This window comes from Bos indicus x Bos taurus, chromosome 7, assembly GCF_003369695.1.
Source record: "Bos indicus x Bos taurus breed Angus x Brahman F1 hybrid chromosome 7, Bos_hybrid_MaternalHap_v2.0, whole genome shotgun sequence".
Classification (NCBI taxonomy): Eukaryota; Metazoa; Chordata; class Mammalia; order Artiodactyla; family Bovidae; genus Bos; species Bos indicus x Bos taurus.
The window spans coordinates 106,949,359-106,968,637 of record NC_040082.1 but is presented as its reverse complement, the minus strand read 5'-3'; the positions used below and the strand labels follow the sequence as shown (position 1 = coordinate 106,968,637).

Here is a 19,279-nt window from a genome sequence, read left to right as displayed (position 1 = left end):
CAAAATAAAAGGAGAGCTATATGATGGTAATGGACTATTAAAATCAATAATGTTAGATAATATTTTTTCCCAAGTAGATTTAAGGATTCAAAGAATCCCATCAAAGTCTCAGCATTTTTATTTATAAGTTGTCATGATGACTATTATTCATTTGAGTTGAGCATAGCCAAGACAGTTGAACAGGAACTTACAGAAGCCACTATGGAAGATGGTATGGAGATTCCTTTTAAAACTAGGAATAAAACCACCATATGACACAGCAATCCCACTGCTAGGCATATACCTTGAGGAAACCAGGGTTGAAAAAGACACATGTATCTCATTGTTCACTGCAGCACTATTTACAATAGCTCAAACATGGAAGCAACCTAGATGCCCATCAACAGATGAATGGATAAAGAAGTAGTGGTATATATACACAATGGAATATTGTAAGTGGCTCAGTCGTGTCCGACTCTTTGCGACCCCATGGACTGTCCATGGAATTCTCGAGGCCAGAATACTGGAGTGGGTAGCCTTTCCTTTCTCCAGGGGATCTTCCTAACCTAGGAATTGAACCAGGGTCTCCTGCATTGCAGGCGGATTCTTTACCAACAGAGCTATCTAGGAAGCCTCAATGGAATATTACTCAGCCATAAAAAGGAACGCATTTGAGTCAGTTCTGATGAGGTTGATGACCCTAGAACCTATTATACACAGTAAAGTGAGTCATAAAGAGAAAGATAAATATCATATTTTAACACACATATATGGAATCTAGGAAAATGGTTCTGAAGAATTTACTTACAGGGCAGCAATGGAGAAACAAACACAGAGAATATATTTATGGACATGGTGAGAGGGGAGGAGAGGGTGAGATGTATGAAAAGAGTACATGGAAACTTACATTACCATATGTAAAATAGATTGCCAACGAGAATTTGCTGTGTGGCTCAGGAAACTCAAATAGGGGCTCTGTATCAACCTAAATGGGTGGGATAGGGAGGGAGATGGGAGGAAGGTTCAAAAGGGAGGGGATATATGTATACCGATGGCTGATTCATGTTGAGGTATGACAGAAAACAAAGTTTTGTAAAGCAATTATCCTTCAATAAAAAATAAAGAAAGAACTTACAGAAGGATACTTATTCTACCTTACCAAGATTGTTTCCTGCTATATTAACAAAGGGTGGTATTTGTGACCCTATTCCTTGCTGCAACCTGCCTCCATACCTGTTGCAGATTCTTCCTTTCTTTTCTTTTGCTTTTCCCCATAATGCTTATTTTCTAAAATGCTATATAATTTTGTTCATGACTTCTTATCTACTCAATCTCTCTGTTAGGGAAAGCATACTGACTGAAATCGCCCAGCTTGGCCAGGCACCACAGTAACCATTTGCATGAGTTATTTCACGACAGGAGGAGGTCCTAGTAAAGAATAGCAACTAATCAGCCACCACCAACCAGAAGAATTCGGGAAAGGTCAAAAGGAAACACCACATGTCCGATCATCTTCCAGAATCCTTCTCCCTGGTATCCATCTTGGCTGAGGAACGTGTACAGCACCAGGAAGGACTCTGAGTCAGAATAATTGGCCAAAGACAACCTGGAAAGTAATCCCCCATTACCATAATGCTTGAGACTGTGAGCCACGTGGCAGAGCAGTCCTCCTGGGTTCCCTTACCCTACTGCTTTCTGGGGGGCTGGGGTGTGGGGTCAGGATACTTTTTCCAATAAAGTCTCTTGCTTTGTGAGCATGTGTGTCTCCTTGGACATATCGTTTCCGAGTGTTAGACAAGAGCCCTTTTTTGGGCCCTGGAAGGGGTTTCCCTTCCTGCAACACCTCCTTCCCCGTCCCCTGACCCAGAAAAAAGTTCTCCAAAGCAATGATCTCTGTTTTGCTCACTGAGGTAGGGCTTATCTCCAACAGGTGCTCAATATATTTGTTGAAAGACTGAAGAGAAAATAGGTTTGCTCTTGTCAGTTGTCTACTTGCCTTACTATCATTTACAAAGATGCAGAGCTACACATACTATCCTGGCAAAACTGTTTCCTCCCGGAAGAATCAGGAACCCACGACCCAGCGGCCCAGGAAGCACCAGCATTAGCTCAGAATGCGTCTGGTAATGGGACAGACTCAGCCCGGCCTCTCCTGGCAGACAGTTACGAAGAACTACACTTCCCAGAATCCTTGGGTCCTGGTGTGGACTACATTTCCCAGAGGGGATAGCGCTAGCCCCTGAGGGTCCCGGACCTGCGTGGGTTTTGCCGCTGGCGTGAAAGGCCTCCCGGCGTGAGGCCGACCCAGGCAGCACCTCGGACAAGTCCCTACCTGAAGCAGTTGTCTGGCCGTGTCAGTTCCGGAGCGTAACACTTGCTGCCCGTGGAACCCCCGGAGGCCCGGGCGAGGTGAGCGGTGGAGTGTCGGCGGGATGCAGGAGGGAGGACCGGGCCTCGGGAGGATGCTGCGTCGGGGCGCGGGACAGAGGCCCAAGAGGCGAGAGCGGGTTCTTCGTGGGTGCCGGCAGGCCGTGGGCGGAGCGCCACCGGCTCTGTCTTCTTCGCACCACCGCCTCCCATAGATGTGCCCTGAACGCCGCAAGTCGGGCACTTCCTCCCCATTCGCCGGGTTCTGCCACCCTGCTGCTTTCTCCCGACCTGTTCCCAGCGAGCTACCTGCCTGGCTCCTGCGGGCGTTTTAATTTGCTCCGGGCCGGCAGTGAATGTGAAGATAATTTCCTCCCTCTAGCATCGCCACTGCCCTCCTTAGTGAAAGGCTCGTTTTGCGTGAGAAGTGAGTCACTGGTTTTCCCCAGTGGCAGAATCAGGACTGGAATCCCGATCTTCGGTCGTCTGTGCCTCCTCCCTAAAGCCTGCTCCCCGCTTTAGGAGAGCTGATGTGTTCCCTTCCGGAAGCAGGTTTTCTAGAAAAATCTGGAAATTGTTTCTTTGGCAGGAGGGGGAGGAGTTGGGTGGGAAGACTTGCCTGGAGAAAAGTTGTCACGTGCATGCAGGGAGGTTAAAGCATGTGCTCTGTGGCCAGCTGTGGTTGGAATCCTGGTACCACCCTCCCTTGGCTGTGTGGACTGGGGTAAGTTGCTCCCACTCTGCCCTCAGTGTCCTGATCTATAAAATGGGGGATTGACAGTGCCAACTGTGCTCAATGATGCATTCAGTGCCTGACACTTGGTGAGGCTCAAGGAGCTGCTACTACTGCTGATAGAGTCCTAGGACCTTTTCCTCTGAGTCAGGGAGAGAGCTGGGCCTGGAACAGGATGACCCAGCCCTTCTCTCTGGTGCTGTCTATTCCTAGGTCCTTCTCTGAGGGCACATGGTATCATTCTCCTTCTCTGTAAAGGTTTCAGAGCTGCTGATTCTAAGGGGTGGAAAGAGAAGGGGCTTCCTCCTGGCTCCCTTTTTCTTCTCTCAGATCTGACTTCTGGAGACTTCACCCATCCTCAAGGGAAACTGCTCATCAAAAGGATATGGCTGCCGAACAGAGGGAAGCAAGGTCTCAGGTGAGTTCATTGCCCTCTCAAGTCTTATAGACAAATAGATTTTTTTTTTTTTAATCTTCAAACTGGAGTTCTCCCCCTAATACAATCTTCACCAGGATTTGGAGCCCATATCCTTTTCTCTTTGAAGAGCTGGCCCACAGAGGTGGATGGTGGATTCCATAGGGAATGTTCACTTCCAACCTTGCAATCCATATCTAGTGTTTCTCTTTTGTTTTCCTGGTATGCACTCTTTTATTCATTAATCTCAGCTCACCATGTGATTACTAATTAGACAGGTAAGATGCCACACGTCTCATATCACTTGAGGTCAGAACAAACATGAACACTTGGCAGCGTTCCTTTCTGGCCTGGCCCCTTTGCTCATTCCTGTCCCTCTCCCTACTCTTGGCCAGAAGGCTTTTCTTTTTCTTTCCACCCCTGAGAATCCTCATGCTATATTTCCCAGGTTTTTTCCCCAGTCCATAGTTTTTAGTTTTAACTTTCTGGATCATGTATCTTGCTTCTATCACTCTCTTGAAAGCTGATCTTGACCTACTATTTTCATCTTTATTCTGTGGAAATGAAGGTGGGGCCCCCATCCAGGTTAACCATGTCAGAGGGAACATAAATGGAGAGGCCTCTTGACTTCAAGAGCAGAGAGAAGACTCCTCAGGAAGTGGCAGGGAGGATCTTGTGGGATATCAGTAGTGGAGAGTCAAGGTATACAGGGTGTACAGTTAGAAGTGGGGCTCTCAAGCCAGACAGCCAGGTTTGAACCCATATCCTCTGCTGTCATTTATAGGCCTTAGGCATCTGCATCTCTCTGTGCCTCAGTTTCCTCAGCTGTAGAATGAGAATAACAGCCATGCCTGCCTGCCTCATAGGGTAGATGAGAGGACCACGTGAAATTACAGCATGGAAAGTGTTTTAATCGGGGCTGGGCACATCAGAGACGTTCAGTAGGTGGTGGTTGTGGTAGCTGAACAGTATCATTCTAGTCCACGATACTATTACTGTTGGCAGATAGAAATGACTATACAGTGTTTTTCAGACCCAGAAAATACTGTCAGTTTTTACTCATTTTCATCTAACAATAATATTGATACTTAATGTTGCTAGGGAATATCCCGAGGGCTTTACCTTTGTTCTCACTCTCATAACAGCGCAGCAGTTATTACCCCATTTTACATATGAGGGAACTGATGCTCAAAGAAGTCCAGTGACCTGAAATCAAACCCAGGTATGTCTGGCCTCTCAGTTCATGCTGGTTATTGTCCAGCCGTTCCTCTGGTGCATTTCTCAGAATGCAGAGTAGGCCCAGACCCTGTGTTACCAGAGCTCTGTGATGTGTGATGTTGTATGTCATCTGAAGCCACGAAATGTGGTGATTGATCTTCTGAGGCAATGGCTAGGACCTGCCTTTGTATATTAGAGCTGCTTGGCTTTCACATTCCATTCCAGCAAAGTCAAGCTGCTCTCTTGCCCAGAATCTTCTCCGTCCCTATATGACATTTCTCCCTAACCTCACATGCTGCGTGGACTTGTATGTAAAACTCAGTAACGGGATGTTTTAGGGTCAGAGAGAGAATATACCAAGTGCTGTGTTAAAAGGAGACTAGTTATCATCCTGTCTCTGCCATTAATAAAGCATGTGACTTGGAATCCTAACTGCCCTGGATCTTGTGTTCCTTGTCTCTAAAATAAGGGTAAATGGAAATGATGTGTGGTCATATTCAGCTACACATTTTCTTTTGTTGTTCAAATTTATGCACTTTTCTTGTCTGTTAGTTAGATTGTAAATTCTTTGACAGCAAAGAATTGCTGTATTCCTCACCAATATTAATTTATTGCCTCATCTTACCATACAAATATTGCATAATTGTGGCAAAAAACTTTACAGAGAATAAAATATGCACATATATATGTGCATATGTATATATGCTTGTATATGTACATATGTGCATATATGTGTGTATGTGTGTGTGTTTGTGTATATATTTTTTCCATATATGCAGAAAAAAACCCACCATCTGGAGATAATTGCTGTGAGCCATTTGTTATGTGTCTCTCAGCATTATTTTCTATGTACATATTTAATTTTTTTCAAAAATGGGAACAAGCTACACATACTGATACATATTCTGCTTTTTGTAATTAACATTATCATGAATGTCTTTTTAAGTCAACATTATTGACTTATATCATCAGTTTTAATGATTGCCTAGTACTTTATATTGATGTGATAATAGGTAACATCTGAACCTTTAATATAGGCTTGGTATGGTTTTAAGTACATTGTGTGCAGTATTTCAATTATTTACTAATTATTTGGTGGATTTTGAGAGGCCTTTTACAGAGTGGTTAAGAATGGAGCCTTAGACATGTACCTGAAATTGGAATCCCAGCACTACCACTGACCAGCTTTATGACTTTAGACAGATGTCTTCCCCTCTCTGTGAGTTCTCCTGTGTAAAATGAGGATAATAATAGTACCTTCTTCTCAGGGTTGTCATGAAGATAAAAGATTTACACTAAAGGTTAATATAAAGCTCTAAGAAAAGTACTTGGCCTGAAGAAAGCATTCAGTAAATGATAGCTACTTTAATTGCCACTATTGTCCTCAGGCTTCAGAGAGCACACAGATAATGCCTTAAATCATGTAACCCAGCCTCTGTCAATGATTATTTAGGTTGTTTCCATTTCTTTGCTCTTACTAACACCATAATAAATGTCCTTGTGTGTGCATTTTTTTGCATGGTTCATTGTCAAACAAATACAGTAATTTGGAGACTTAAAGAGCATAAACATTTTAACGCTCTTAATATGTTTTATTGAATTGCCTTAAGAAAGATTATTCTAACAAACATTCCTACTAATGGCCTTAATACCTCCACACATCTCTGTGGTTAACACAGGGCATGGTTCAGACTTCATGCTACTCAGTATATATTTGTCACAAATCAAGTGTTCATTAAACTAGTGACTTGAACCTTTCAGAACCTAGAATAATATAGAAGCGTTTCATGGTAACCTGACTGCTTCCCATTGCTGCTGCCTTCACCCTGTGTGATGGGTGGTCCTGGGTGAGCTAGGATGGCTTGTCTCTACAGGTGTCAGTGACGTTCGAAGATGTGGCTGTGCTCTTTACACGGGATGAGTGGAGAAAACTGGCTCCTTCTCAGAGAAACCTGTACCAAGATGTGATGCTGGAGAACTATAGTAACCTTGTCTCATTGGGTAAGGAAATTTCCTCTGATCGGAAATTGGAATAACTCAGCACCCAAATCCCTGGATAAAAGCCATGGATCATCAAAATTTCAGCTGAATTTTGCCTTAGCAGTGTACAAATTGGATCTCCAAAAATAAATCTGAAAAATTTTGCCTCATACGCATGGATGCCTCGTGCCTCATGGATGGGACAGTCTACAGAGCTGCACATTAGAAATTCCCTCATAGTTCAAGCCGTTCCCACTATGACGTGTTTGCTCATTTCTAAGCAGAGAGCATCCTTCAGCCCCCTTCTTTGACCCACCACTTGCCTTCCCCCGTTTTCTTTTCCAGCCAGATAAACACCATATAATCCATATTTTAAAGGGAGCTAGATAGTGTCTTCTCATTTTAAACAAGCTACCTGTTACAGAATCCTTTCCATAGGTACCTGTTTATAGATATCAGTCTGGACATCTCACATACTTCTTTTTCTACAGAAAGCTAATGGTACCCTATTTCAGGGCTGCATGCTCATTGTGTTTCCCTAACATGTAACTAATTATTCCATCATTAGGTTCTACAAGTCCCTTGCTTTTTTCCCTAACCCGCTCCTTTACATCACAGGGGCATAGCTTGAGCACCCCACAGAAGCTCTTTGCCTCATCCTGTCAGTTTCCACTCAGAACCAGTTACCTCTTTGTATCAAGAGTGAGTTTGTTGTTGTTTTTATTTTTTTGTCCTTTTTTTTTTTGCTGTGAGCAGGACTCCCATTTTCCAAACCTGAAGTGATCTCCCTGTTGCAGCAAGGAGAAGATCCCTGGAAGGTAGAGAAAGAAAGCCCTGGAGATTCCTCTCTAGGTGAGTGGGTGGGGAATCTCTGCAAGCAGCAGTCTGGTAAATGAGTGGATGTGTGACTTGGAGATGTTGGTCAGTGAACTTTCTCCAGGTTCTCAGTCCTCAAGAAATGATGGAGAAGGAATGCTAAGGCCCCCAGTCACAAGCGTCCTCTTTTTCTCTTACAGTTACTTCACAGGTGAATCTCTCAGGATCTTTTTTCTTATTCTTTCCTGTTTGAGAGAAGGGCTACATTTTCATTCAGCAGACTTAGTGTATTTAAGGAACTGTAGCTGATTCATTCTGACTGAAGGCCAGCGTTATAGGAAAAGAAAGAGATGAGAAAGAAAATAGATTGGAAAGCCGGGTGGGGGCCACACTATGGGTGCTTTGGTACAGTTCTTAAAGATGAGAACTGTCTATGGCTGACTGGAAATCATTTAAGACTTTTCTGATAGTTTTATTTATTTGTTGGCTGTGTTTGCCTGGGCTGGGTCTTTGTTGCTGCGTGGGCTGCTGCTGGTTGCCGTGCTCAGGCTGCTCACCGCGCTGGCTTCTCTTGTTGTGGCTCCCAGGCTCTGGAGCACAGGCTCAGCAATTGAGGCTCATGGGCCAAGTTGCTCCTTGGCCTGTGGGATCGTCCTGGATCAGGGATTGAACCTGTGTCTCCTGTGTTGGCAGGCTTATTCTTTACCACTGAGCCACCAAAGAAGCCCCAATTCAAGAATTTTAAGTTGAAGAATTATATGGTCCTTGATATTTTGGAAAGACTGGTCTTGAGTCTGAGACACTTTAAACATCCTGAGGTGGGTTCCTGTGTTCGCACACAGCACCACAGTTAGAAAGAAGGAGCACTGGTGTGGGCTGAGCTCCAAGGCACGTGAGAAGCTAAAGCAAGTTACAGAGCATGATCATAACATGTCACCATTTACGGGTAAAGAAAATCACGTGGTGTTTGTCTACACGCATGCATGTGAAAGTAGCTCTGCTGCTGCTGCTGCTGAGTCGCTTCAGTCGTGTCCGACTCTGTGCGACCCCATAGACGGCAGCCCACCAGGCTCCGCCGTCCCCGGGATTCTCCAGGCAAGAACACTGGAGTGGGTTGCCATTTCCTTCTCCAATGCATGAAAGTGAAAAGTGAAAGTGAAGCCGCTCAGTCCTGTCTGACTCTGAGTGACCCCATGGACTGCAGCCTACCAGGCTCCTCCGTCCGTGGGATTTTCCAGGCAGAAGTACTGGAGTGGGGTGCCATTGCCTTCTCCAGAAAGTAGCTCAGTCATGTCCAACTCTTTGTGACCCCATGGATATACAATCCATGGAATTCTCTAGGCCAGAATACTGCAGTGAGTAGCCGTTCCCTTCTCCAAGGGATCTTCCCAACCCAGGGATTGAACCCAGGTCTCCCACTTTGCAGGAGGATTCTTTATACCAGCAGACCCACCAGGGAAGGCCCTGGTGTTATGCACGTTTGTCTACATGCATAATATGTGCTTAAGTGCTTAAAAAACGGTCAGGGGACACTAGTTATATGTGGATTGGGATCAAGAATGGGCATGATGAAAGGGGACTTTATTTACATTTAATTTTATTAGAATTTTCACAAAATATATCCATGAAGTCCTTAATTATGTAATTTGAATTTAATAAGAATAGTCACTTTGGAAACATTGTTGGGCTTAGAGTTGAAGTGAGAAAAAAACAGAGGTGGGAACCTTCTAGAGATTATTGAATAATGTAGGCAAGACATTACCTGGAAGAAGGCGTGTGCAGTGGGTTCAGGAGGAAAGAAGAGGGCCCCCTTTATTAAGGGTATATGATGAGTTCAGTGTGGGATGGATTTCATTTGAGGTGTGAATGAAATATGGGTAGAGGTCAGCAGTGGACAATTATAGAAGGATTAGGGAGTTGGAACTCAGCAGGGAGGTCAGGGAGCCATCAGTGTGAGAGAAGCATCTAAAGCCTTGAGCTGAGTAGATGAGGGAATGGAGGAGAGGTCAGCATTCCAGGAAACCTCAACGTTCATGAGGTGGGTTAAGAAGGAAGATTCTGTGACTGAACCAGAGAAGTAGTCACCAGAGGAGAGAAATGGCAGAGGTGGCTGTCATGAAAATTGGGGACTGGCAGCTGTTGAATTGGGGAGGCTGGGGCTCTGGGAGAACCAAGTTCAAACCCTCATCCGCTGCTTTCCTGTCCCGTGATAAACAGTGGTGCAACCTTGGACAGAAGGACACAGGTCTTACCCTGGCAGAGCTCAGTTGAGGGGAAGACTAAGTGCACATAGGAGTGTGGAATGACAGATTCTGGTGGGGATCTTGGGGGAAGAGCCACAGGAACTCTGTGAGAATCACATTCTCTGTGAGAATGTGGATCAGGAGGGGCAGTGTGGGCAGTGCTTCCCAAGGAAGGATACCTGGATATGAGAAGCATTCACAGGGTGAATGTAAGTCTGTGTAAGTCCAGAGAAAGGAAGCTGGTGTGTAAAGGTGGGAACAGGGATAAAGGGGAAGGGTCCAGATCCTGCTGAGGTGGGAGCCCTATCATGGGACCTGGTCTGTGCCTGAGAGCTGGTCACAGCCTCTGAGGAGTTGAAGTAGCGTGGCCACAGGCTCAGGCTTATATTCTGCAAGGATCAGCCTGCAACCAGTCTGGAGCCAGCTGGCGTAGACGTGGTAGGACTTGTCTTAGGTTGTTGTCCGGTCCCGATGAATAAGTGGACCCATCAAGATGTGGAATTGGGGCCCACCAGACACTTCATGGCAAGTAGATGGGGAAACAGTGGCTGACTTTATTATTTTTCTGGGCTCCAAAATCACTGCAGATGGTGATTGCAGCCATGAAATTAAAAGACGCTTACTCCTTGGAAACAAAGTTATGACCATCCTAGACAGCATATTAAAAAGCAGAGACATTACTTTGTCAACAAAGGTCTGTCTAGTCAAGGCTATGGTTTTTCCAGGGTCATGTATAGATGTGAGAGTTGGACTATAAAGAAAGCTGAGTGCCGAAGAATTGGTGCTTTTGAACTGTGGTGTTGGAGAAGACTCTTGAGAGTCCCTTGGACTGCAAGGAGATCCAACCAGTCCATCCTAAAGGAGATCAGTCCTGGGTGTTCATCGGAAGGACTGATGCCAAAGCTGAAACTCCAATACTTTGGCCACCTGATGCGAAGAGCTGACTCTTTGAAAAGACCCTGATGCTGGGAAAGATTGAGGGCAGGAGGAGAAGAAGGGGACGACAGAGGATGAAATGGTTGAATGGCATCACCAACTCAATGGACATGGGTTTGGGTGGACTCCAGGAGTTGGTGATGGACAGGGAGGCCTGGTGTGCTGCTGCACTTCGTGGAGTTGCAAATAGTTGGACACGACTGAGCGACTGAAGTGAGTGAGTGAGTGAGACGAGCTATGAGACAGGCTGTCTCAATTCCTAAGGTGCCCACACCTTTAGGAGAGTGCTTGCTTCCCCATCCAAGGTGAGATCTTTTGAGATCGGAACCAGACTTGGCTCTCTTTGTAACTGTCATTTGGGAGAAATATACTAATCTTGCGGGAACAGCTGAAGATGACCGCAAAATAAGCAGAGGACTCAGGCAGTAGGGAAGCAGTAGAGAGTTAGGAGAGGCATCAGCCCCACTGCCAGGCATGGGCTAAGCCTGGCATGGAAGATCAGAGGGAGAGAAGGAGGAATTGTTGCCCTTCCTTTCGCCTTGACAGCCTCTGATCCATGAGGAGTCTGCCTTTCTGAGTTAAGCTTTAGTTGGATTAAATTGAATGAAAGTACAACTGTCCAGAGCTGTCCAGAGAGATTTTGGAGCCAGAAAATAAAGTCTGTCACTATTTCTATTGTTTCCCCGTCTATTTGCCATGAAGTGATGGGACCGGATGCCATGATCTCAAGTTTTTTGATGTTGACTTTTAAACCAACTTTTTCACTCTCCTCTATAACCTTCATCAAGAGGCTCTTTAGTTCCTCTTCACTTTCTGCCATAAGGATGGTGTCATATGCATATCTGAGATTATTGATATTTCTCCTGGCAACCTTGATTCCAGCTTGTGCTTCATCCAGCCCGGCATTATGCATTATGTGCTCTGCATATAAGTTAAATAAGCATGGTGACAATATACAGCCTTGATATACTCCTTTCTCAGTTTGAAACCAGTCCGTTGTTCCTTGTCTGGTTCTAACTGTTGTTTCTTGACCTGCAAACAGGTTTCTCAGGAGGCAGGTCAGGTGGTCTGGTGTTCCCATGTCTTGAAGAATTTTCCACAGTTTGTTGGGATCCACACAGTCAAAGGCTTTAGCATAGTCAATGAAACAGATGTTTCTCTGGAATTCTCTTGCTTTTTCTATGATCCAACAGATGTTGGCAATTTGATCTCTGGTTCCTTTGCCTCAGACAAGTTTATTTGCATCATATTTTAGATTCCATATGTAAGTGATATAATGTGGTATTTGACTTTATCTTTCTGACTTACTTGACTTAGTATGATAATCTCTAGGTCCATTCCTGTTGCTGCAAATGGCATTATTTCATTCTTTTTAATGGCTGAGTAGTATTCCGTTGTGTATATATACCACATCTTCCTTATCCTTCCATCTTTTGATGGACATTTAGGTTGTTTCTATGTCTTGGCTATTGTAAGTGGTGCTGCTGTGAACTTTCGGGTGTGTGTATCTTTTTGAATTACAGTTTTTTGCAGACATATGCCCAGGAGTGGGATTGCTGGATCATATGGCAACTCTGTTTTTAGTAGTTCTGAGGGACTTCCATGCTGTTTTCCATAGTGGCAGCACCCATTTATGTTTCCACCTACAGTATAGGAGGATCCCTTACCTCCACACCCTTTGCAGCATTCTTCCATCTGTTTTAATCCCCTCATCATGTGTTATTTTCTCTCAGAGTCCTTATCACTGCAAAATAGTCAGTACTTATTTATAATCTGCTCTGTCTCTGAATTATAAACTCCCTTGTGCTGGTTGTCTGTTCCATTTGTACCTATTTCCCCAATACCTAAAACAGTGCCTGGTCCACGTCAGTTTCCAGTTAATGAATGCATGAGTGACTTGCTTAGCCTAGTGGTGATGGAGACAGAAAGAAGGAAACCAGTTTCAGAGAGATTTAGGAGATAAAGGCAGCAGGAATTAAAGGTGGATTCAATACGGAAGATAAGGGATATTGAGTTGTCAGGGTTGCGTGCTTGGCTTGTGACTTGTTTAGGGATGCACATTGATACCATTCACTGAGATAGTGGTACTCTTCGGGGACTGATACTGATTGGAGTTTTTACTTTAGAGGGAATTTTGCCTTTTTTTTTTTTTAAAGCTTTCATTTTAAGATAATTGTAGATTCACATAAGAAGTATTGAAACTTTTGGCCAACCCAATAGATGGCAGCCCACCAGGCTCCGCCATCCCTGGGATTCTCCAGGCAAGAACACTGGAGTGGGTTGCCATTTCCTTCTCCAATGCATGAAAGTGAAAAGTGAAAGTGAAGTCGCTCAGTCGTGTCCGACTCTAGCGACCCCATGGACTGCAGCCTACCAGGCTCCTCTGTCCGTGGGTTGTAGACTCTGATCGGAGAAAGCAATGGTACCCCACTCCAGTACTCTTGCCTGGAAAATCCCATGGACGGAGGAGCCTGGAAGGCTGCAGTCCATGGGATCGCTGAGATGGGATCGCTGAGAGTTGGACATGACTGAGTGACTTCACTTTCACTTTTCACTTTCATGCATTGGAGAAGGAAATGGCAACCCACTCCAGTGTTCTTGCCTGGGAATCCCAGGGATGGGGGAGCCTGGTGGGCTGCTGTCTATGGCGTCGCACAGAGTCGGACACGACTGAAGCAACTTAGCAGCAGCAACCATATATTTAGTTCTGTTTTGTTTTTGTTTTTGGCCGTGCCACATGATTTGTGAGGTCTTAGTTCCCCGACCAGAGATTGACCCTGGCCCTTGGGCCCTCAGCAGTGAAAATGCTGAGTCCTAACCACGGACCCACCATGGAATTCCCCATTTAGCTCTTATTTAATTTCTTTCATCAATGTTTCATAGTTTTCATAAGACAAGTCTTGTACATATTTTGTTACATTTGTACTTAAGTGTTTTTGAGTAATTATAAATGGTACTATAAATACAAGTTCAGCGCCCATATGTCCATATTATGTAGATATGATACTGATTTTTGTATGTCTGTCTTTATCCTGTGACCTTCCTAAATGTCTTATAGTTTTAGAAAATGTTTTGTAGATTCTGAGGAATTTTCTTTGTACTGTTATCTACAAATAGAGACAGTTTTATTTCTTCCTTTTCAATTTGTATACCTTTTATTTCATTTTTTTGCCATGTTGTACTAAGTAGACTTTCAGTACTATCCTGATTATGAGTGGTGAGAACAGACATGGTTGCCTTATTCCAGATCTTAGGTATAAAGCATTCAGCCTTTCACTATTAAGTATAATGACGTGTGTGCTTAGTCGCTCAGTCATATCTGACTCTTTGTGAACCTATAAACTGTAGCCCATCCAGTTCATCTGTCCATGGAATTGTCTAGGCAAGAATACTGGAGTAGGTTGCCATTTCCTTCTCCAGGAGATCTTCCTGACCCAGAGATCGAACCCACATCTCTTCCATCTCCTGCATTGACAGGCAGATTCTTTACCACTGAGCTACTGGGGAAGCCCAAGTGTAACGTTAGCTCTAGGTTGTTGTGGATACTCTTTATCAGGTTAAGATATTTTTCTGGGATGGCAAATAACCTTCACTTCACCAGATTACAAATTACATTTATAACCTAATAATTAGAAAAGATTTAAGAGTTCACCAACCAAGGTAGGTGAACCTTGTTTCCTAATTGAAAAAATTTATGACACAGTTCATTTCAGTTGCTCAGTCATGTCCGACTCTTTGCAACCCCATGGACTGCAGCACACCAGGCCTCCCTGTCCATCACCAATTCCCGGAGTTTACCCAAACTCATATCCATTGAGTTGGTGATGCCATCCAACCATCTCATCCTCTGTCGTCCCCTTCTCCTCCTGCCCTCAATCTTTCCCAGCATTAAGGTCTTTTCAAATGAGTCAGCTCTTCGCATCAGGTGGCCAAAGTATTGGAGTTTCAGCTTCAACATCAGTCCTTCCAGTGAACACTCAGGACTGACCTCCTTTAGGATAGACTGGTTGGTCCAAGGGATTCTCAAGAGTTCTCCAGCACCACAGTTCAAAAGCATCAGTTCTGCGCTCAGCTTTCCTTATAGTCTAACCCTCATGTCCATACATGACTACTGGAAAACCATAGCCTTGACTAGATGGACCTTTGTTGGCAAAGTAATGTCTCTGCTTTTTGTATGCTGTCTAGGTTGGTCATAACTTTCCTTCCAAGGAGTAAGCATATTTTAATTTCATGGCTGCAGTCACCGTCTGCAGTGATTTTGGAGCCAAAAAAATAAAGTCAGCCATTGTTTCCACTATTTCCCCATCTGTTTGCCATGAAGTGATGGGACTGGATGCCATGATCTTAGTTTTCTGAATGTTGAGCTTTAAGGCAACTTTTTCACTCTCCTCTTTCACTTTCATCAAGAGGCTCTTTAGTTCTTCGCTTTCTGCTATAAGGGTGGTATCATCTACATATCTGAGGTTATTGATATTTCTCCCGGCAATCTTGATTCCAGCTTGTGCTTCATCCAGCCCCGCATTTCTCAAGATGTACTCTGCATAGAAGTTAAATAAACGGGGTGATAATATACAGCCTTGACGTACTCCTTTTCCTATTTGAAACCAGTCTGTTGTTCCATGTCCAGTCCTAACTGTTGCTTCCTGACCGGCATACAAATTTCTCAAGAGGCAGGTCAGGTGGTCTGGTATTCCCATCTCTTTCAGAATTTTCCACAGTTTGTTGTGATCCACACAGTCAAAGGCTTTCACATAGGGAAATTCAAATGCTGCCTGTATATAAGATGCTACTAGTAAATAGTGTTAATTTCATTGGCTGTGAGATGTTTTGCTTTTTCTTGCTTTTTTTTAATGCCCTTTGAGAAATGTGTTTGGAAATATTTTCAGATGAGATGATGAGTTTGGGATTTGCTTTAGCCCATCTGATGGAGGAGGAGTGAAGCTTATATATGAAGTGTTGGTGGGTTTTGAAGCATTGTACAATTCTCTCTACTTTCATATATATTGAAATTTTTCCATAATAAAAAGTTATTTAAATTAACATTGCCAAAAACATTGTATATACCAGCATTTCTTTTTTCAGTAAGACAGAGGGTGTTCACAAATGTGCAGTACTTCCCAGCATACCAATTTTAATTCTCTCAGTCTCTGGTTCACAAGAAGCCTTGTGAAAGTGCCAATTAAAGTCACATTTTCGTTAAGATATAACTTTGAATCTGACTGATTATTGGATAAATCAGGGGAATGCTTTAGAAAATAAGGCCAAAAGCCTATTTTGGGTTTAAAAAAAAAAAAAAAAGATACTGATTCTGCCTTCAACCCTCATGCTTATCCCTTCATATAATATGGGGAAAGTTTTGTTAAATCTCCTGCCAACCCAGAAAAACCTCTCCAAAAGACAGAAAACATTGTCACTGTTGAATAAGAATTAAACTAGACTGCATAGGTAACCTGCTGATGAGATCACAAAACAGAAAAAAACCCACCCTTTTTTAGCGTAGTTGAGAATTACACGTTCTTGAGAATACGTGTTCTTGAGGTTAATTGTCATTTGTCTTCATCCTGGTGGCTCAGATGGTAAAGAATCTGCCGGTAGTGTGGGAGACCCGGGTTTGATCCCTGGGTTAGGAACATCCCGGGAGAAGGGAATGGCAACTCACTCCAGTAATTTTGCCTGGAAAATTCCATGGACAAAGGAGCCTGGCAGACTACAGTCCATGGGTCACAAAGAGTCCACATGACTGAGCGACTCACACTTTCACTTTCAAGGGCACTGACGACAGCACAGCTATACATTTTTTTGTATTTATCCTAAATGCACCAGGCAGTTGGGCTATATGTCCTAGTGATAAGAAAACTTCTAGTATCCTATGATGAGCAGATGGTGCCAGTTTGGAACTAGGCACTAGGCTAAACTTTCACAAGAACAGGAAGATAGTATCATGATATTTCTTGATGTTTATATTTCAAAGAGATGGCTCCCAAGCTTTTAAGAATTTTTAGTGCTGGTTTCTAATGCTAGCAGAGGCTTTACAAGTTTAAATACATATCAAAGCTATAGAGGAATGATTTACAAATAAAAGTTTTCTCAAAGAATATGCTAAGAAAAAGGGTGGGAAAGCACATATCTTTCCATTTTGACAAAAGGGAAGATTCAGTTTTTAAATTTCCACTAGCAAACTACTAATCCCCTAAAATCCTAGGAAACTGTAACTATTGCCTGAACATCTTTCCTGCCTATATCCTCCACTGTCTAAGGATAGATTAGATACTCTTTAAAGCACACATTTGCTTCTGTTTCTATCTTTTATTTTCATTGTAGAAGTGATCACATTTTGCATTGATTGCACATTGAATTAATTTGTTTCTCATGTTAAACTAGGCTCCTGGAGGAAACAAAACATTTCTTTTTTTTCTTTTTCTGATGGTTAATAGGTTTTATTGTATTGGTTAAAATAATACTAAAAGAACCATACATTTAGAATGTAATGTGAACATTGCACTTGAAAGATTTTTCTGAACTTCAGACATGCTGTAGATCAAACATAACCTGCTGCTGTTCTTCATTTTAGCTCTTTTTAATGACCATTGAAATACACCATCTTTCAGTGTTTCCTTCAAATTTCTAATGTTTAAACACATTTTTATATCTTTCTCAGTCTGAGGGAAAAGGCCATACCAATGCTAGGGATGCAATATATGAGGTGGTGAGTCTACAGCAAGAGTCTGAGGAGGAGGATCCGGTCACTCCTAGTAGTGGAGGGGGCCCATTGCCACCCCTTCTTTTCATTACTGGATCCCTAGTGTCTTACAGAGCAGGAGTCCGGGTAGCAGGAGGTGAGTGGTAAGCTGCATGACAGGAGTGAGCAGCAGGAGAGCAAGGGAAGTTTCATCTGTATCTATAGCACCTCCCCATCGATAGCATTTCCCACCTGAGCTCTTAACTCCCGTCAGATCAGCTGTGGCATTAGATTCTCATAATAGTGTGAATGCTACTGTGAACTGTACGTGCAAGGGATCTAGACTGCTCACTCTTTATGAGAATCTAATGCTTGATCTGATGTGGAACTGAGGTGTTGATGCTTTTGCTGGGGGTGCGGGTGCAAATACAGATTATCCTTAGCAGAGAGGTTTGACTGCACAGAGACCATAATAAATCAATTGCTTGAAGACTGATATCAAAACCCTATCAGTGAGTGGCAAGTGACAACTAAGATGTATCTGGTGGCAGGCTTTATAGTGGTAAGTGAGTTGATGAATTGTACAGCTGCATCTAGTGGTGGGCTTTAAATCAGGATCTTACACTTATTTTAGTCCACGCATGGCCTGTCCATTATTGTATTTATCACTTCTATCCACATCTCTTTCCCTCATTGCACACTTGTCTCAGTCACAGTTTTGATAAACCTACAAAGTAACCCTTGCCAAAATAAGTAAAAAACAAACATCACTGGAGAGCTTCTTTGAAAAGGGGGAAAGACACAATAATGAGACAGCAGAAGGCTTTAAGACTGCCAACAAAAATAAAGCTGTATTTAAAAGAAAATGGGGCTTCCTTGGTGGTCCAGCGGTTAAGAATTCACCTTACAACACAGGGGACACTGGTTTGATCCCTGGTCCAGGATGATCCCACGTGCTGCAGGGCAACTAAACATTCGCACCACAACTGCTGAGCCTGTGCTCCAGAACCCAAGAGCTGCAACTGCTGAAGCCCTTGCATTATAGAGCCAATGCTCTGCACCAAGAGAAGCCACTGCAATGAGAAGCCTGCAGTCTCCACAACCAGAGAAAGCCTGCACACAGCAATGAAGACCCAGCAGCCAAAAATAAAAATAAATAATAGAAGTTAAATAGAATACCAGGAGTCCAACTTAAATTACAGGTTTTTTGAAACAGGTGATTCACATTCTCTAAGCCCACTTTGTATAATATGTGATGACTGGCTATCCAACAAAGTTTCGAAACCTTCGAAACTGCTTTACCACAGGAAGACCAAGCACCCTGCAATAAAATGCAAGTCTCTGGAGTTTTTCAAAGGGGGAAAAAAAGAAAGTGAATACGAAGAACAGAAGCAATTACTGAAGGCCACCACTTCAAATGTGTCTGCACTGAGCATCATTCTTAGGGCTAACTGCATTGCTAAAGGTAAGAAGTCCTTTACTACTGGTGAAGAGTTGATCCTGTCTGCTGCTAAAGTTCATTTGTCATGAACTTTAGGAGAGGCTGCAGTTCAAAAGGTGGCATGTGTTCCTCTTTCAGCTAGCACTGTAACTAGACAAACGGATGAAACAGTAGAGGATATTGAGGCACAATTGTTAGAAAGGATTAATGAGTCACTGTGGTGCGCAGTCCAGGTTGATGAGTCTACTGATGTTGAAAATAGGACAACTGAGTGCCTGTTTTTGTGCAATCTGTTTTTCAGGAGGATATGCAGGGGGATATGTGCACTTCTGTTGGCAACCAGCATCACAGCTGCAGAACTATTCAAGAATGATTTCATATCAGGAAAACAGAATTGGTCATTTTGTGTCTGTATATGCATGGACAGAGTGGCTGCCATGACTGAGCTCTTAACGCTTGTCAGATCAGCAGT

The 19,279-nt window shown here is 43.4% G+C and overlaps 1 protein-coding gene across 7 annotated transcripts in view; it reads left to right on the top strand.

The window, feature by feature from the left end:
• The first annotated feature begins 2,187 nt into the window (after positions 1-2,187).
• LOC113896210 (zinc finger protein 354B) overlaps positions 2,188-19,279 on the top strand; it is a 33,335-nt gene continuing 16,243 nt past the window's right edge. The window contains exons 1-5 of one of the 7 annotated variants that reach the window (XM_027548420.1): positions 2,195-2,388; positions 3,410-3,497; positions 4,640-4,716; positions 6,587-6,713; positions 7,449-7,544. In XM_027548420.1, coding sequence (XP_027404221.1) covers positions 6,680-6,713; positions 7,449-7,544 — 130 coding nt within the window. In that variant the 5' untranslated portion in view covers positions 2,195-2,388; positions 3,410-3,497; positions 4,640-4,716; positions 6,587-6,679. Of the gene's footprint in view, positions 3,498-4,639; positions 4,717-6,586; positions 6,714-7,448; positions 7,545-8,201; positions 8,327-18,673; positions 18,832-19,279 lie in introns of those variants that run through there. The other 6 variants (XR_003512015.1, XM_027548421.1, XM_027548422.1 and 3 more) reach the window with 6 other exon arrangements.